Source organism: Lutjanus erythropterus, chromosome 2 (assembly GCF_056507025.1).
Source record: "Lutjanus erythropterus isolate fLutEry1 chromosome 2, fLutEry1.hap2, whole genome shotgun sequence".
In the NCBI taxonomy this organism is placed as follows: Eukaryota; Metazoa; Chordata; class Actinopteri; order Lutjaniformes; family Lutjanidae; genus Lutjanus; species Lutjanus erythropterus.
The window spans coordinates 37,846,343-37,862,215 of record NC_139318.1 but is presented as its reverse complement, the minus strand read 5'-3'; the positions used below and the strand labels follow the sequence as shown (position 1 = coordinate 37,862,215).

At 40.8% G+C, this 15,873-nt stretch overlaps 1 protein-coding gene and 1 long non-coding RNA gene across 6 annotated transcripts in view; one reads left to right on the top strand and one right to left on the bottom strand.

Annotated features, from left to right (window-relative positions):
- LOC146332080 (uncharacterized) overlaps positions 1–15,873 on the bottom strand; it is a 156,832-nt gene that overhangs the window by 122,377 nt on the left and 18,582 nt on the right. For both annotated transcript variants that reach the window (XR_014772039.1, XR_014772038.1), the window contains exon 2: positions 11,399–11,635. This is a non-coding gene — a long non-coding RNA (uncharacterized LOC146332080). The remainder of the gene's footprint in view (positions 1–11,398; positions 11,636–15,873) is intronic.
- Positions 1,297–15,873, top strand: part of LOC146332081 (uncharacterized) — a 28,743-nt gene continuing 14,166 nt past the window's right edge. For 3 of the 4 annotated variants that reach the window (XM_084738964.1, XM_084738973.1, XM_084738957.1), the window contains exon 1: positions 1,298–1,498. In XM_084738964.1, coding sequence (XP_084595090.1) covers positions 1,414–1,498 — 85 coding nt within the window. In that variant the 5' untranslated portion in view covers positions 1,298–1,413. Of the gene's footprint in view, positions 1,499–15,873 lie in introns of all 4 variants that reach the window. The other variant, XM_084738980.1, reaches the window with a different exon arrangement.

The following is a 15,873-nucleotide window of genomic DNA, read 5'->3' as shown; positions in this document are numbered from 1 at the left end:
AATTGCCAGTGTTTGTCCTGCAGCCCTTTGTTGAGAGACTGTGCTGTGCCATCTGACAAGAAGCTGTGATTCATGAGGACTCAAGTAGCAGAAATACTTAACTAGCTAACAGTCTAATGAATGTTTTACTGGGGTGATATGACTACTGCTGTCCAGCTGTGGGCACACTGCTGACTTTTCTCTTGGGGCTTTCAGCAGAGCTCATCTTGAGTCACAGTGAGGGTCCAATTGCCCACCTCAGCGCCCTGCTGTTTCGGCTGAATGTCTGATAGGGGTTTGGCAAGGAGGAAGGAGGGGTAACAGGGAGGAAATGGGATGATGGGGGGGAGGATGGGGCCAAAACTGGGACAGGGGGACTATATGGGCACTGCTGGGACTGGTATCAAATTACAAGACCGTTTTTTTTTCCAAAGCATGTAAGCTGTGGTCCAGTTTACTTTTCTTAACTCACTGTTCCTGCTACTTTTTGTTGTCGAGGAGGGGTGAGCCTTTTTTTTTTTAACAAGTCATTTAGCATACCTTCACCAGTGGTTCCAGATGTGTGATTTACAGAGAGCATGAGAACTGCTAGCAAAAGAGCTAACAAAAGTAAAGCGAAACATCCTCAAGTTGCAGAGGGGGCTGGGTGCTTTGTGGACTCTTTGGAAGTGTGAAAGGTTTAAGGGGGATCCTGTGGTGTCTTCACTAGTGGGACCGCTGCTGTTGATTGATGGCCCCGCTGAGTGGTGGGGGGCTGCGGGGCCACTGAAATGGATTAATACCATTTGCATAACAGTGGATCGCACTTTTGTTTCGAGCATGATATTCTGCCCCACGGTCTATCTCCATAAGCCTATTAAGGAGCCGAGTGTCACTGCCCATTGTCAGCTCTCACCTTTCATTGTGTTGTGGATTATTGCTCCCGTCCAGACAGAGTTCACAGCTGAAGGAGACACTGCAACCCAGTGTGAGCAAATGAGCACTGATCAGCAACACACATCACACATGCTGCAGGCTAATTATGGTACATTCAAGCAATTCAACTGCATATTTTACGTTGATTTATAAGTACAAACATTCGGTATTTGAAGAATGCTGCACTTTTTTTCTTTTGGGGAAAAACACACAACATCCCAACAAGACCCCATTCTCCTCCTTCCCTCCGTCTGCCTTGCGTCTTCTTGATGGGTGGGGGCACAGAGGAAGGGTTAAAGTAACCAGTGGAAGACTGGTTGTAGGGCTGGGCCTCAGTAGTAAGGGAGGAGGGAGGGAGTGAGTGAGTGAAGGAGGGGGGGCTGTATAAAAACTGACAGAACACAAGTGGTGCTTTATCCACCCCTGTCCCGCTCTGGGTAAGAGGAAACCCTAAAGTGCTCAGGCTCAACCAGCTTTTCTTTCTCAGACCCGACAGACGTGTGCGCGCTCAGGACGAGAATGGCAGCATCATCTGCACAGAGAACCAACGGGCCCTGCAAGATGTTGGCTTTCGCTTTGATTCTCATCGCTTCACTCCTAAATGGTGAGCAGTTAAAAAAAATACTTAGTGCAAATGGAGGGTCAACTTCTCAGAAAGAGCGTATGGCCATCTGCAGGGAGAGAGGGAGGGCCAGGAGGGGTGGGGTTGGGGTGGAGGAGTGTTTGTTTGAATGGTCTTTGAGTTGAGTCCAGGTTTTAACCCTACAACTCTTTTACTCTCTGGAATGCTAACAGACTATTCCCAAATCCATAATGTGATATTTTAAATGCTTTGTTTTGTTTTTTTTTTACTTCAATATGCTTACAGAAAAACCTGACTTTGGACTACACCTTGGCAAACAAAGGGATCATTTTAGAAAGAAAGGTCCTGTAATTATATAGAATCACAGTGAAGTCTTAGATCACAATAATCTATCCTGAACTTAATTTACAGCTTGCTTTCTGCATTTTCTCTTAAATTTCCCCTTTCCTTCTTTCACTATGCAGTGTTAAACCATTTTGCAAACCTTCATCTGCAGCTGTTTGCTATTTTATTGACTTGATTCCCACCATCTTCGTGTGTATTTATATTTAGCTGGCTGTAATGTGAGGCCAGCTGAAGCGTGCGTGAGAGGAGGGTGTGGAGTTTGGTTGTTAATGTGCATTTCAAATGTGGTTGTGCTGATATAATGTGGGCTTTAGTGGGGCATTAGAGATGACTAATGATGTCAAACTGTGTGTAAAGACATGTGGATCACATGTCTGAGCTCTTAGTACAATAAGAATTGCGATAAGAGTTGTTTATCTGATCTCATCTATTGTCCATATGAAACCAATCAACCTCTGCAAATCTCACATTATCTTATCATTGTTCATCAATAGGGCGTGGCCAATTCAAGTGTAAGCAGTTTGTTTTTGATAAAATCATCAAACTTTGCACAATGCAGTCTGGTTTAACTAAACAAACTGACTAACTTTTCATCAGTAAGGGATGCAGTGAACACCTGACCTCAATCCAAACTCTCACTAGAAATAAAACGCCACATGAATACATGGTTAACACATTTTTGCTAGAAGCAAGTGAAGAAAACCTGCCAGTGGAACAAATGAACATTAATTTGTTAATAGATAAAGATATAAAGATAATTCGAGATGCAATGTCTAAAAAAAAGTTATGAAAAGGTTACTTGTTGTTGATTGTGTCATTAACTAAAATGACATATTCTGACTAAAAATCAGACAAATTTACATGGTAAGATTTTGAGTATTTGCAATGCATTTAAACTGTGTCCACTTGTTCAAGTACAAGTCAAAACTGATATGAAGACAAATCAAGACTTATTTAAAACCAAGACTAAGTAAGGCAATGAACAATGTTTATGTTTTCCCACATGCTGCTCAGTGGCTTGCTTAAGTGTAAAGATGTAAATCATTCTGCATATGTGATTACATACAAGACCACTTTAACCCAAAACTCAAACTCTCAAAGTTACTACAAGGAACTTTTCTACTTTGTTGATTTTGGAGGCCCCTGTGGACAAAAGTGGCTGTGTTTCCACCGCCATAACCACAAAATATAACATCAAAACTAAACTTATCTAAATAAAAAATCTCCTCCTGCTTCTTTTTAACTGGCTAACCTACTAATCAATGTCAACTTCTACCTGGGAAAATGTAAACACATGCTGATTTCATCTGATTTAAGGAGAATATGAGCTGGTGGCAGCCATTAAAAACAACACATAGCCAATCTTCTCATGGATGGTCTCATTAGTTTATGCAGGTCACAAAGAAATATCAGTATTTAATGAGACTGTCTCATAACCAGTTACAAACTCCTTATAGTAGGTTTAAGTTTTAAAATAAACCAACAAAGTATCCCAACCTATAATCTTTTGTTGAGGTGATTTATGGTTCTTTAAACAAAAACTTGAAACTTTAAGTTTTAGGCAAAAAAGTACATTGAAAATTGTTGAGTGAGCTGTTGAATGAGCTGTTGAATTCATAAGCTAAAAGTGAATTACGGTGAATACTTTAATATTTTCAATTTCAACCATAAAAATTTTCAAGCACCCAAATCTTAACAAATGAAGTGACGGTGAAGCCAAGTACCTTGACATTAGGAGGTTTTTCAACTTTTTAAACAGTGTATTTGTGAAACCTTGTGGAACTGAACCAAAATCAAAATAAACACAAGGCAAGCCCAAGATGTCAAAAGAATTGAGCTTAGAATTAAGTCCAGCTATCATCTATAATGCTCTGTGTTGTGGCTGGAAATGAATCACGCACTGGTTTGCTTAATTCAAACCTGCTGTCTTGTTCGTGGGATGTAGCTTATGGGAATGAGATCATCAGCAGAGAGAGGCAGCTGCATCTGCTTTGGAAAACGAAACTGCCTTGAAATCGTTTCAACCTATAGATTCTGAACCAGAGGCAGCAATACTTTTATTTTGCTTTTGAGAAAGAGCAAAAAAAAACAAAAAACAAAATCAATCTCTACACTACGATGTTTATCTTCTCTGAAAATCACAAGTTGGTCACACAAAGCATCTTTTCAAAACATGTGACACTGCAGTTGGGCTAAATGTGCTTGTCAAAAGAGATGGATTGGAACTGAGCAGATATCAGATATTACACAGATGGGGCAATGAAAAAGAACACCATTTAAAGGGACTGTCCAGCCAAAAGTCAAAAATACATGTTCTCCCTCCTACCTGTAGTGCTATTTACCCATATAGATTGATTTGATGCCAGTTTCTGAGTTTTGGAAATGTCTGTCTTTTCTCTTTGTTTTTACCATAAAATGAAAATATTTCCTACATGAAACTGGTCACAACAAAGTCTGTGGATAATAAGCGGGACACGACTTCCGAAAAGAGACACTGCTGTTGAGTTTTTCAAATGCATTTGTGGGAACATTGAGCACCACAAACCAAATTCCTTCTAGTTCAATTATATTCAAGAAAAGGCAGACAATTTTACAGCCGGTATCTCCAAAACTCTGCAACTCACAGAGCACTGCAGGTAAGAGTTTGCATTTATGGTTTTGGGGTGAACTGTCCTTTTGAGTTGAACTACATATCAACTACAGGATGGAGCATCTGTCTCCTGAGGCGGACAAAAACCCCTCTTGCTGAATTATCTTGTCAACCCTGAGGCTGGGAGCGGGGCAGAGTTATGTAAGTGGAGGAGAGACGGGCTAACTGTAAAACTGATGAGGTCAGAGCGGATTCACAGATGTTAGCGAGCGTAACGGTTACCCAGACAACCTGGAGGGGGGTCGTAGTAGTGCAGGCTGAACAGGAGATGATCAGAAACACCAGGGGAAAACCCCTGTTGAGACTGAGGCAGACAAAGTGTTAAAAGAGCAGTTCACATCAAAATCAAAACTATATATTCTTCCTCTGGCCTGTAGTGCTGTTTATCCATCTAGATTGTTTTGGTGTGAGCTGAGAAGGTTTGAGGATATCACCGTAGAGATGTCTGCTTTCTCTCCAGCATTATGGGACTAAATGACAACCTAAATGACTTGTGTGGCTCAAAGCACCAAAAATAGATTTGAAAAACTTCACACCAGGTTCTTTTTCACAGGGATCATGACCCAGTTACTCACAGACATCCACAGACCTTGTTGTGAGAAGTTTCATGTAGGAACTACTTTCTTTCTATGGTAGAATCTACCAGAACTACTTGCAAGGCCAGGCAAGTGGTTACATAGAATTAATATATTTTGATAATCAAACTGATTGATCAATAAAGTCATTTGTCCACACAAAAATGGAAGGGTTTTTTGCTCTCTAATATGGTGATTCCTCATTTTTCCTCACTTCTTATCCTATTAAACTGAATGTCTTCGGGTTTTAGACTGAAGAAACAATACATTTAAAGACAGCACTATGGACACTTTGGACAGACTGGGACAGACAATTTTCAATATTTTCTGACATTTTATAGACATTGCAGCCCTAGATTAAACATGGCAATTAACCTTAGGCTTTGTTGTTTTTTTTTTGATAGCGGCTAGTAAATAGAAGGATTCGTAGATGAACAGGTAAAAATCGACTTCAGGCATGTAGATTTCTGACCCACTTGTCCAGCTGGGTTAAGTGAAAATGAACATAAACACCCTGCACAAGCCGTGTGCCATTCAGAAGGCATAGGTCTCTATGGCAGATACCTCCAAAACAATCTAGACTGATAAAAATCACTACAGGGAAGAAGAACAATATGTAGTTTTGATCTTGGGGTGAACTGTCCCTTTAAGATGAAGCAACGCACAGGGAGTAAAAGATGCTTAGATTTACTCTGTTGTAACTGACATGACTGGAATGTCTAATTCTTGGAAGATTTCAGTTCAAATACCTCAAAACTGTACTTTAAACCATTTTCGTAATACAGTTTAAGCTCTGCCTGCACTGTGAAGTGGTTTTAGGAGGCTCTCTAGTTAAGCAACAAACCCTGCCCAACCTCGCTGGCAACCCTGGAGCATGTAATTATGTAAATCATTGTTTGTGTAGTACCCATTGAAGTAACAGATGCACCAGAGAATCACAGAAACAATGTCAACAACACAGCACTCATTCCTCTCGTGAAGAAAGTAGCACAGAGTGAGCCAAGTCAAATCCCAGAGTCAAGTGTGCCAGTGGTGGCAGCAAGTAGACATCTGGGCACAAACACTTACATACATAAGATCCTCATTCACTGGGGATAGTGTTTTTCATCCTCCCTTAATAGGGGAAAGGCTGCTTTTCCACGCAACTCTTAAAGGCTTCATCTTTGAACTTTTTCCAGCCTCTGTACTTTTAGATTTATGTACTCTGTGTGTTCACATACAATAAGCTCTGACATGGTACAGCCAAACAGCCAGTATGTTCTCTGCTCTGTAAATTAGATACATATAGAGCTGCAACCACTAGTCAATTAATCGATTAGCTGATCAAAATCATTTTTCAAGCAAAAGTGTCCAACATTTTCTGGTTCCAGCTTCTTAAATGTGACAATTTGCTACTTTTCTTTGTCATTTGTGACAGTAAATGAAGAGTCTTCGTGTTTTTGGACTGTTGGTTGGACCAAGGAAGCAATTTAAAGACTACACTTTGGGCTCTGGGAAATGTGGAGAGAATTTGTTACAATAATAATCAATATATATTGTAATTGATAATTAAAATAATCATCAGTTGCAGACCTAGATAAATGGAAAGGAAAAGGAAGTCATGAAAACTAAAGTACCAGATGGCAACAGGTACTGTAAAAAGTCAAAATGAAAACTGATCAAAAGCAGAGAATCAATCTTTATATTATAGTCTAGCATCTTAAGGAAGAGTTTACCCCTAAATTAAAAACACATATGTTGTTCTGTTTATCTATCTAGACAGTTTTGGTTTGAGTTGCTGAGTTTTGGAGATATCAGCAGTAGAAATGTCTACCTTCCCTTCAGTATAATGGAACTTGATGACACTTGGCATGTGGTGCTCAAAGTTGAGGACTTCACAAGTCCAATAATTCATGTCTGGACCCAAAAAGACCCAAAAATGTACTACCTGGAACTGAACCAGACTCATCTCTTATTTTTAAAGATGGCACCCGGACCTATCAAGAACCAAGAAATGTCTGAGTCATTAACCTGACTGGCACCATTTTCACAGCTGATTGGTATTAACAAGTTAAGATTAATTTACAAATTGTCAAAGCAAAACTTTGTGTCTTATCTAATGTAACGTGTCATTATCAGTGCTGTTAGTGGAACCCACTGACCATAAAAAAAACCTGGATCTGAACCTGTGTGGGTCCCAGGTCGGGTCTTGTATCCTATGGTTTGAGTGGACCAGTTAAGACCTCAAGGTACCAAAAACAGACAAACATAAAATATTTAATTATTCAAGATGATCTACAGACCTTGTTGTGAGCAGTTTGATGTATGAAGTATTTTCTTTCAATCCAACCACACCTGCCAACAGATTCATGCTTCCGCCTGCACAGTGATACGCTTGGTGGGTGTAGTTCTGTAGAAACAAAATAGTTTGTACATGAAACAGCTCACAACAAGGTCTGCTGATTATCGTGACTATCCAGGTCATGACTTCTCTGCTGCAGAGTTTTTTAATGTATCTTTTTGTGTTTTGAGCACAAAGAGCCAAGTGACATCCAGTCCCATTATACTGGAGAGAAGTCAGACACCTCTACGGCCGATATCTCCAAAACTCACACTAAAACATTCTAGATGGATAAACTGCACTACATTTAAGAGGAAAACATGTAATTTAGACTTTTGGATTAACTCTTCCTTTAATGGCCTATTATGTTTGTTTTTCACTACCACCCATGGATGTGTGTGCAAGTAATTACTCTAGTAGATTTTTGAAAGATATAGTGAGTCTCAAATTCTTTCTGGAGAAAATCAATGTTGAGCCTCTGAGCTGTTGACGCCCAGATCTGCTTTACTCTGCAACAGGATCCTCTAACAATCTACCTGCACACACTCAAACCAGACAGGCTCACTCAAGGTAATGCGGGAGGCAATGAAACTGCAGTGGGCAATTGTGAGTGTGAGTGAGTGTGTGTGTGTGTGTGTGTGTGTGTGTGTGTGTGTGTGTGTGTGTGTGTGTGTGTGTGTGTGTGTGTGTGTGTGTGTGTGTGTGTCAGGAGGGGGGTTGGTGATATAATGTTCTGAATTGAAAGCAGATGTCATGTTTCCTGATTGTGGTCCCCAGAAACAGGCGTAATGCGTTTGATAAGGAGCTGCAGCGGCCTCAGGGTTGGGCTGGGTGAACGCTGCAGCTGGGCAACGTTTGGGCAAACGCAAGTGTTGCATCCACGGGGCTGATTGAAACCATGAGATCCAGTTGCTTTTCTGCCAAGAGGGAAGAATGGGCCGGGTTCTGCTATTAATCGCTGTGACAGCAACGACAGGGGAGGGGGCGCAGTGGGGTGGGTCAAGATAGTGGGGTCAGCGGTCTGTTGTTTCAAAGAGGGTAGAGTTGCAGAGCATGTTTTACCCTAAGGGACCAGGCTCCAGTGTCACATTCCTCAGCACGCACTTAACTCTCAAAATCAGATTTTTTTTTAGGAGCAGCAGGATATTAAATCATGAAAACACTGAGTGAATGATGATTTCATTAATGTGGAACACTGTCTAGAAAAACCAAAAGAGGTTATCACTGATGGAACAGAACAAGATGAGGAAAAAAGTAAAAACTTATGTTTATTTTTGCAATATAATTACATAATCTGACTGTATAAACTTCTCATTAAACTGATTAAACTGCTGGAGATATACTTGAAAGAAAGTGAAGCCGACTATAATATTTTTTCTGCCCTTTCTTATATAGCGTATTTTGGTTACATCAGGAAAATTACATAATTATGGGAGAAAAATATTAAGAGTGATTACACATTGTTTTCTCTTCACTGTCTATTCTACTTTGAAAATCCATGTTGGGGTGAGTGTGGGAGGGGTGAGGTGGAGGAGGTGTGCTCTTGGATCGAATTTCTATCCAATTGACGCCAGAATGATGTCAGAGAACCTCTGTAGCGGCACTTTGACATTACAAATTTGAGGCAGGGCCAGAAGCCGCAGGGGAAGGAAAATTCCACTTAATGCCAGTTTAATTTGGTATTTTTGCAATATTTGTTCAGTGTATCATTGCTCAAATCAATGCTGGAATAATTGTTTGTTTTGTGTTGCACTATATAGACACCAAACAATAACATTTACAGTTAAAGAATGCCTAAAATCCTACTCGAATATTATTCTGTAACAGTAGATCCCTGATGTGCCGTAGGGATTTGTGACAAACGTGCATTATTGAAATATAAAACTAAACAAAAAGTTATGAATGTGTTTTTAATATTAAATTTTTCTATACCCTAAAAACACTTTAAAAACCTTACCTCAAAGTGAAGCCCAATTTTTGCCATTTGTGTAGTGGTGGGACGTATTAGACTATGACATATGAAAAGCTCTGATGGGTCCCTTATTTTTTTCCCAATGGCACTCCAAGAACTCTTTCTCTGATTGGCTAGTACACTTTGCCTACGTTTGTTAAGTTCGTCAGAATCAGCTAATCAGAGGCAAAATAAATAATTAATTTTTTTGACCTGTCTGGTTTAAATGGGTGTGCTGTTGCTTTAATGTAATTTTATTTAACTAATTTTCCAATTAATTCTTTAATTATTTTGTTAATATTTCACTGGTTATATAGTTACCAAATTTAATTAGGCATTAGTAAATAAAAATAAACTTTTACAGAGTGATGAGAGATAATAAAGTGTTATAGAGGCTATTTTGCACAGACATGAATAAAGGTTTGAGTTTTTGGCTTGCCCTTTTGTTTGTCTTGGGCACAAAAACTCTGAAAACCACTGCTGTATAGCATAGGGCTGTATCTAACAATTATTTTAATTTATCAATTAATCTGATGATTATTGTCTCAATCCATTACATGTTTGCTCCATAAAATGTCAGGCTTTGGGGAACAGTGATCAACATTTTTCTAAGGTGACATCCTCAAATGTCTTGTTTTGTCCACAACCAAAAGATTTTCAGTTTACTGTCATAAAGGAGTAAAGAAACATCTCTACTATAAGATAATAGTTTTTTAATTGATTTCTATTGATTTTTCTTGACCTGATGGTCATAAAGCACTATGCAAGTCCCAGAGTTAGGGGACTTGTATGCCAGGCAGTCTATGCTGCCCCTTCCCACAGTCCCCAGTCAATCAACACTGTGCATATATACATATCCTGTAGACAGATACATAAGGAATATTTCCAGGACATGTAAGCCTGATAGAAAAGAGGAGGCGATGTGTCTTCAGAGTGTTTACAGAACTTGTCTCGGTTGGAAAGACTCTCACACACTCAGTCAAAACACCTTGGACATCTACATTCAGCTTCAAAACCAGCAGAAAAATGTGTTTTGGCACTGGTGATCGCTGGAAGATCTGAGATAAATTAAATGGCTTTAGAGCCGGACTGCCTTGATTTCCACTGTCATGTGGTAACTGCTGCATGCTGCATGTGACAGGAAGAGTGCTGCTAGAACCTCAATCATTGGGACTTCGACACGGTGGTCCAATAACGTGTGCAGACCATTATCACCTCACCATGCCCCATTACACAGCAAAGGCTTTTCCCCAGCAGAAGTCAGGGGACGCTGGGGGGCAGAGGGGGTATAAGGCCATATTTTTGGGATCTGTCCCTACTTCTTTGAAAGCCAGGCTGGGACTGGAGGTCAAAGCCAGCTGGTTTGTGTTTCACTTATAAAGACACACAATAGAGGGTGCAGAAGGTGAAATATGTGCAGTAGTTGCGGATGAATGAGTGTATTGGCTAACATTAATTATAGCACTCTATCCCCGTTTTTATGCTCACTTGACATCTATTTTTAGGGTGAAAATGTATGCCTTTTTTATGCTTATTCTGTGTCTATTTTCGGGGGAAAATGTATCCTAGTCTCATCTTTATCATATTTTTTTACTATAATTATCAAATGGGCTTATTTTCCATGTTATTTTACATGAATTAAGGCATTACATCGCTCTGTATTCATCCTCTATCTTTATGTTATGTACTTGGCGCATGAGATTTGTTTGTTGTAAAACACTTAGAGCTGCATTTCTTATATGAAAGGTGCTATAAAGTGAAAGCTTATTATTACTTATTACTATTATTATACTTAATGTGAAACAATGAAACTTAACATGAAAATCTTTCTGTTCACTAGAAAACATGTGGTCAGTGAAGTACTCTACTGGTAGAGTTTTCAGGGTTAAAGTCATTCTGAGAGGCACAAGAAGCATAAATGCCAAGTTTACTATGAAGCAAGTTTACGAGACTGAAAGCAGGCAAAGCTTTCTGGAACCATAGAAGAGAAAGTAGCTGTTACAGTACGACTCTTGGCATGTTACTTTACATCACACTATATGTTGTGGGAGGTGTGAGGCCTGAAGGGCTAACATCTCACCTCGATAGATGCCTGGGATTAGCTGTGCGTGACTGGGAGAGGGCGAGCAGACAGGGAGGGCTGGGAGGGAGCAGGGCGTGGAGCTGCAGGCTCGTCTTCTTCCAAAGCCTGCCACATTCCTCCATCCGGAGTCCCAAGAGATGGGGGGTGTGGGGCAGAGCATTTCCAGACCACAGCCGTCACTCAGAGCAATATGGTGGGAAAATCTTCAAGGGTGCAATGAAGTCAGGGCCCGGGCTGTAGAACACATGGAGTCAGGGCTGATTAAGTCTGTCATGTTTGTGCAATGATAGCGAGACGCAGGACTGATGACTGAGATCTTGGCCACTTTTGAACATGACACAGAAAGATGGAATCAAGGAATGAAAGACGCCTGCGTGGGTATTGGGGGATGATGCAAAAATAAGGGGTCGTGAACGTCTGTGATGTACCAACAGTCTTATGGCAGTTTGTGAATAGTCACAAAATTTTATTTATTAAGATTCATGTACATGGAAACATATTGTCTTTTGTTGTTTTAGTGACACTTAACAAGACTCTCTATGTTCAGTGGGTGAGTGGCGGGTAGAGGACAGTGAGGTGGTGATGGGTTCACGCTGTCAGGAAGTGTGCTGACCTCACACAGGGAGCGGCACTGCAGCAAACAACAGGGACACACACCACTGTATCACTTCCAGCACAACAAGTACAGGTCAAGGCTACATTCTTACTGAGACAGCTCACCACAAAATTGAAACTACATATTTTTCCTCTGTTTAGCCACTATGATTCATCCATGTTTTGTTGTGATTTGCTAGACAGATTAGCTAGACAGTACAGATGTCTGCCTTCTCTTGAATATAATGTAACTAGCTGGTATTCAGCTTGTGGTGCTCAAAGTGCCAAAAAAACTCAACAGCAATGTCTTTTTTCCAAAAATCATGACCCGTATCCTCAAGATCGCAGGGTCTGCGGTCGATCCCCACCTCCCTCTGGCCACATGTCTGAGTGTCCTTGGGCAAGGCACTGTACCCCAGTTCTCCAGCCACTACGGATGCACAGTACCAGTGCCTTCCCAGATTTCCACTCCCAACCCCAGGTAACTGGGGAGGGTAGCATCAGGGAGGGCGTAAAAATTCCTATGCCAAATCTAATAAGTGGAATCATACTGGGTTGGGTGGGGACCCATCTGCCAAGTGTGCAGATGATCCACTGTGGCGACCCCTAGTGGGAGCAGCCAACTGTCAAGAAAGATGAAGCACAGCCCTACATAACTGTTTTGTAATTGATTTATATTGGCGGCTGGTGACTTGATGGTGATCAACCACCATGCAAGTTCCAGAGTTGAGGCATGAAGAAACTTATACTGTAGGCCATCCATGCTGCCCCCTCCCACAGTCCCCACTCAATCAACACTGTACAAGTCACCCGCACTGTAGACCGATACATAAGAAATATTTCCAGGACATATAAAAGAGGAGTTGATGTGTTTTGAGAGTGTTTCTAGAAGCTGTCTTGGTTGGATAGACTCTCGCACACTTAGTCAAAACAGTTCAGACATCTACATTCAGCTTCAAAACTAGCAGAAAAATCTGTTTTGGCACTGGTCAAAGCTGAAAGATCTGATATAAATTACACAGCTTAAGAGCTGGACTGTCTTGATTTCCAGTGAAAGGATGTCATGTGGTAACTATGATACGCTGCATGTGACAGGAAAGGTACTGGCAGAACCTCAATCTAAAAAAAAAAATTAATTTGAAAAAAATCAACAGCAATGTCTCTTTCCAGAAATGCTGACCTGGTTACTCAGGTTAATCCACAGACCTTGTTGTGAGTAGTTTCATGTAGGAACTATTTTCTTTCTACCAAAACACCCACCAACCGCGGAAGAGATTACCACTCAGCCAAGAGGGACGCCATTAATGTTTATGTACCAAGCACAAGCCTCTCATCCATGAGTAGATGCACCCTTCCCTCTGGAAGGACAGTAGAAGGAAAATAGTTCCCATATGACACTGCTCACAATAAGGTCTGTGGATCATCTTGGGTAACCAGCTCATGATTTCATTGAAGAATAGAGAGTTTTTCTAAAGTATTTTTGCTGATTTGAGTAAAGCAAGCTAAGCGGCATCCAGTTCCATGATCAATCTCTCCAGGGAGGTGCGACGTCGCAATCCCAACAATTAACACAAATTCAACCAATCTTCGCAACTTTCCCAATGAGTGTGACAAATTAGTAGTTTCCAAGAGTTCCACCAATCAAAGCGGTCCCCGACAAACACCACGCATGTACATTTCAATCAGCTGACTCCATGTTTTATTATTTTTCATTGTATAGTTGTTGTTTTTTTTATTTTAGCATGGGTACTGAAAAGAACATACAGTTTGTCATTGACATTTATCAATGCTTAGAAGTTTGAAGGAACAAAAAAAGCTACTTTCACGTCCTCTTTATACATAGTAAATAAATATTAGCGAAGCAGGCAAGAATTTGTGGTTGTTGTGTAACAAGCCCAGAAGAAATCCAGTGTTTGCTTGAAATTAATAATGGCCAGACGTTTAGTTGTATAATAAAAACAAAACAATAAAAAGCGGTCACCCAGATCCTGCTGTTTCTGTAAACGTCAGTCATAAGAGGCAATTATATGCAGAGGTTTCATTCCATCTGTCAGGAAAGTTTGTTTGTGTGTGTAATGAGTGATGGATGGTCAGAGAGCTGGACAGAGTTTACTGGCAGTGTTTCAAAAGACAGGCCATGTTTTATTGTGTCTGAAGCAAAGCATGTTTTTGCTTTATGAAAATGAAGCAGGAAAGTTTTATGAGTGTGCTCGAGGTGCCATGACATCATTAGCACAAGGCTAATAAAACTGCTGCTTTTTACAGTATGGATTTAAAATCTTGTTAATCCTTCGAACTCAAACATGCATAAACAGGGACACTGTTCAAATAATGTCATTTTCATTGCGGTTCTCTCCATTTTAAAAAGGAAATGCAAATTCATTTCCCATCACTCCCCACAATATCCCACCAGTATCCCATCAGAGACCGCCCAAAACCCCAAACTAAATGTACTCATCAGCCACAGTGTCAATCTTTTTTAAATTTACAACACCACTGACAGAGTTTCACCCTCCAGTCCACTACAAATCACTCGATGACACAGAGTGATCACAGAGCTGAAACAACACATTTCAGCCTCTGCTCTTTCGCACTCCTGTGAGTCACATTTGTATGAGAAAACCTTATTTATGCCCAGCCATCTCACCCATTTAGAACCTCATCCTTTCCGGTAAAATAAACAGACAGACCACCCAGAGGTGGGTGAGGGGTGGCAGCTGTGGGCTGCAGGCAGCAGTCTAATAGACAGACTTGACAAGGTTAGAGAGTCCTTGACCTGTCGCTCGTCTACACCCACGCTAATGCGCCTAATGGTAAACTGGAGACGCCAGGGATACTGAGATGAGGCAATAAATTTGGCAACATTTTGGCTCCAGTGTGAAACCTGAGCACGTCTACAAGAGAGCCTTCTCACTCTTTGTAGTAGGTTTGAGTTGAGTACAGCGGAAAGTGTAAAGCTGACTGGAGGTCTGTGACTCTGATATATTTTCTTATTTATTGAACCAGTTACTGAGTGAAGGTTTATTTCTCCTGTTTAGATACCACATGACAGACAGCTGCAGTGGACAGTTGCTAACTGAGCATACCAGAAGAGCTCCTTTGAGATTACTGCCCCACCTGCCAGCTTGGCACACACACACACACACTGTTTACTCTGTAATAGTGGCACATGTCTGTCACAATGACTGATGAGAGGAAGTCAGTGGACATGTGTCGCAGTGACACCACTGTGTGAATATATGTGCCGCATGTGTGAAAACCACAAGTAGTGACTAGAGACAGTGAGGCGACCATGAGGAGACAATAGTGTGCCCCATGGGACCTAAATCTGGAAAAAAAATATGAACAGTAGTCTATGGCAAGAGACAAATTATTTTTTGACTCTGTTTAAACTGTTCCACAAATTACACATACGGTGAAAGTTTCAGTTTGTCATATGTTTAGTTTTATGTGAAACTGCTCAGTGAAATACATCTCTCGTCTCACCTGATACACATCACCACCACCAATCTCACTGTCACGTGTAACATTATCCTACCTGAAGTGTTTTATCAGTGACCTTTATCAGCCAGAGACAAAACGACTAAGACCCACTGTTGTGTGACGACAACCCCATACAAAAACACACAGGCGTCGTAGGTTCAGCTGCTAACATTGGAGGGAGAAAATCATGACATCACAGCCATGACTTCTGTGTTCTGTCCACATTTCAACTGTTTTTGAAATCGTGGACGTTGTGTTTTTCTGGCTAAAGAGGAGAAAGACTGTCCATACTGTGAACAGCGCAAACTTCAAAAGCCAGCATCTGTGACGGTATGGGGTTGTGTTAGTGGCTAACTGTCACATCTGTGAAGGCCTCATTAATGCTGAAAGGTGCA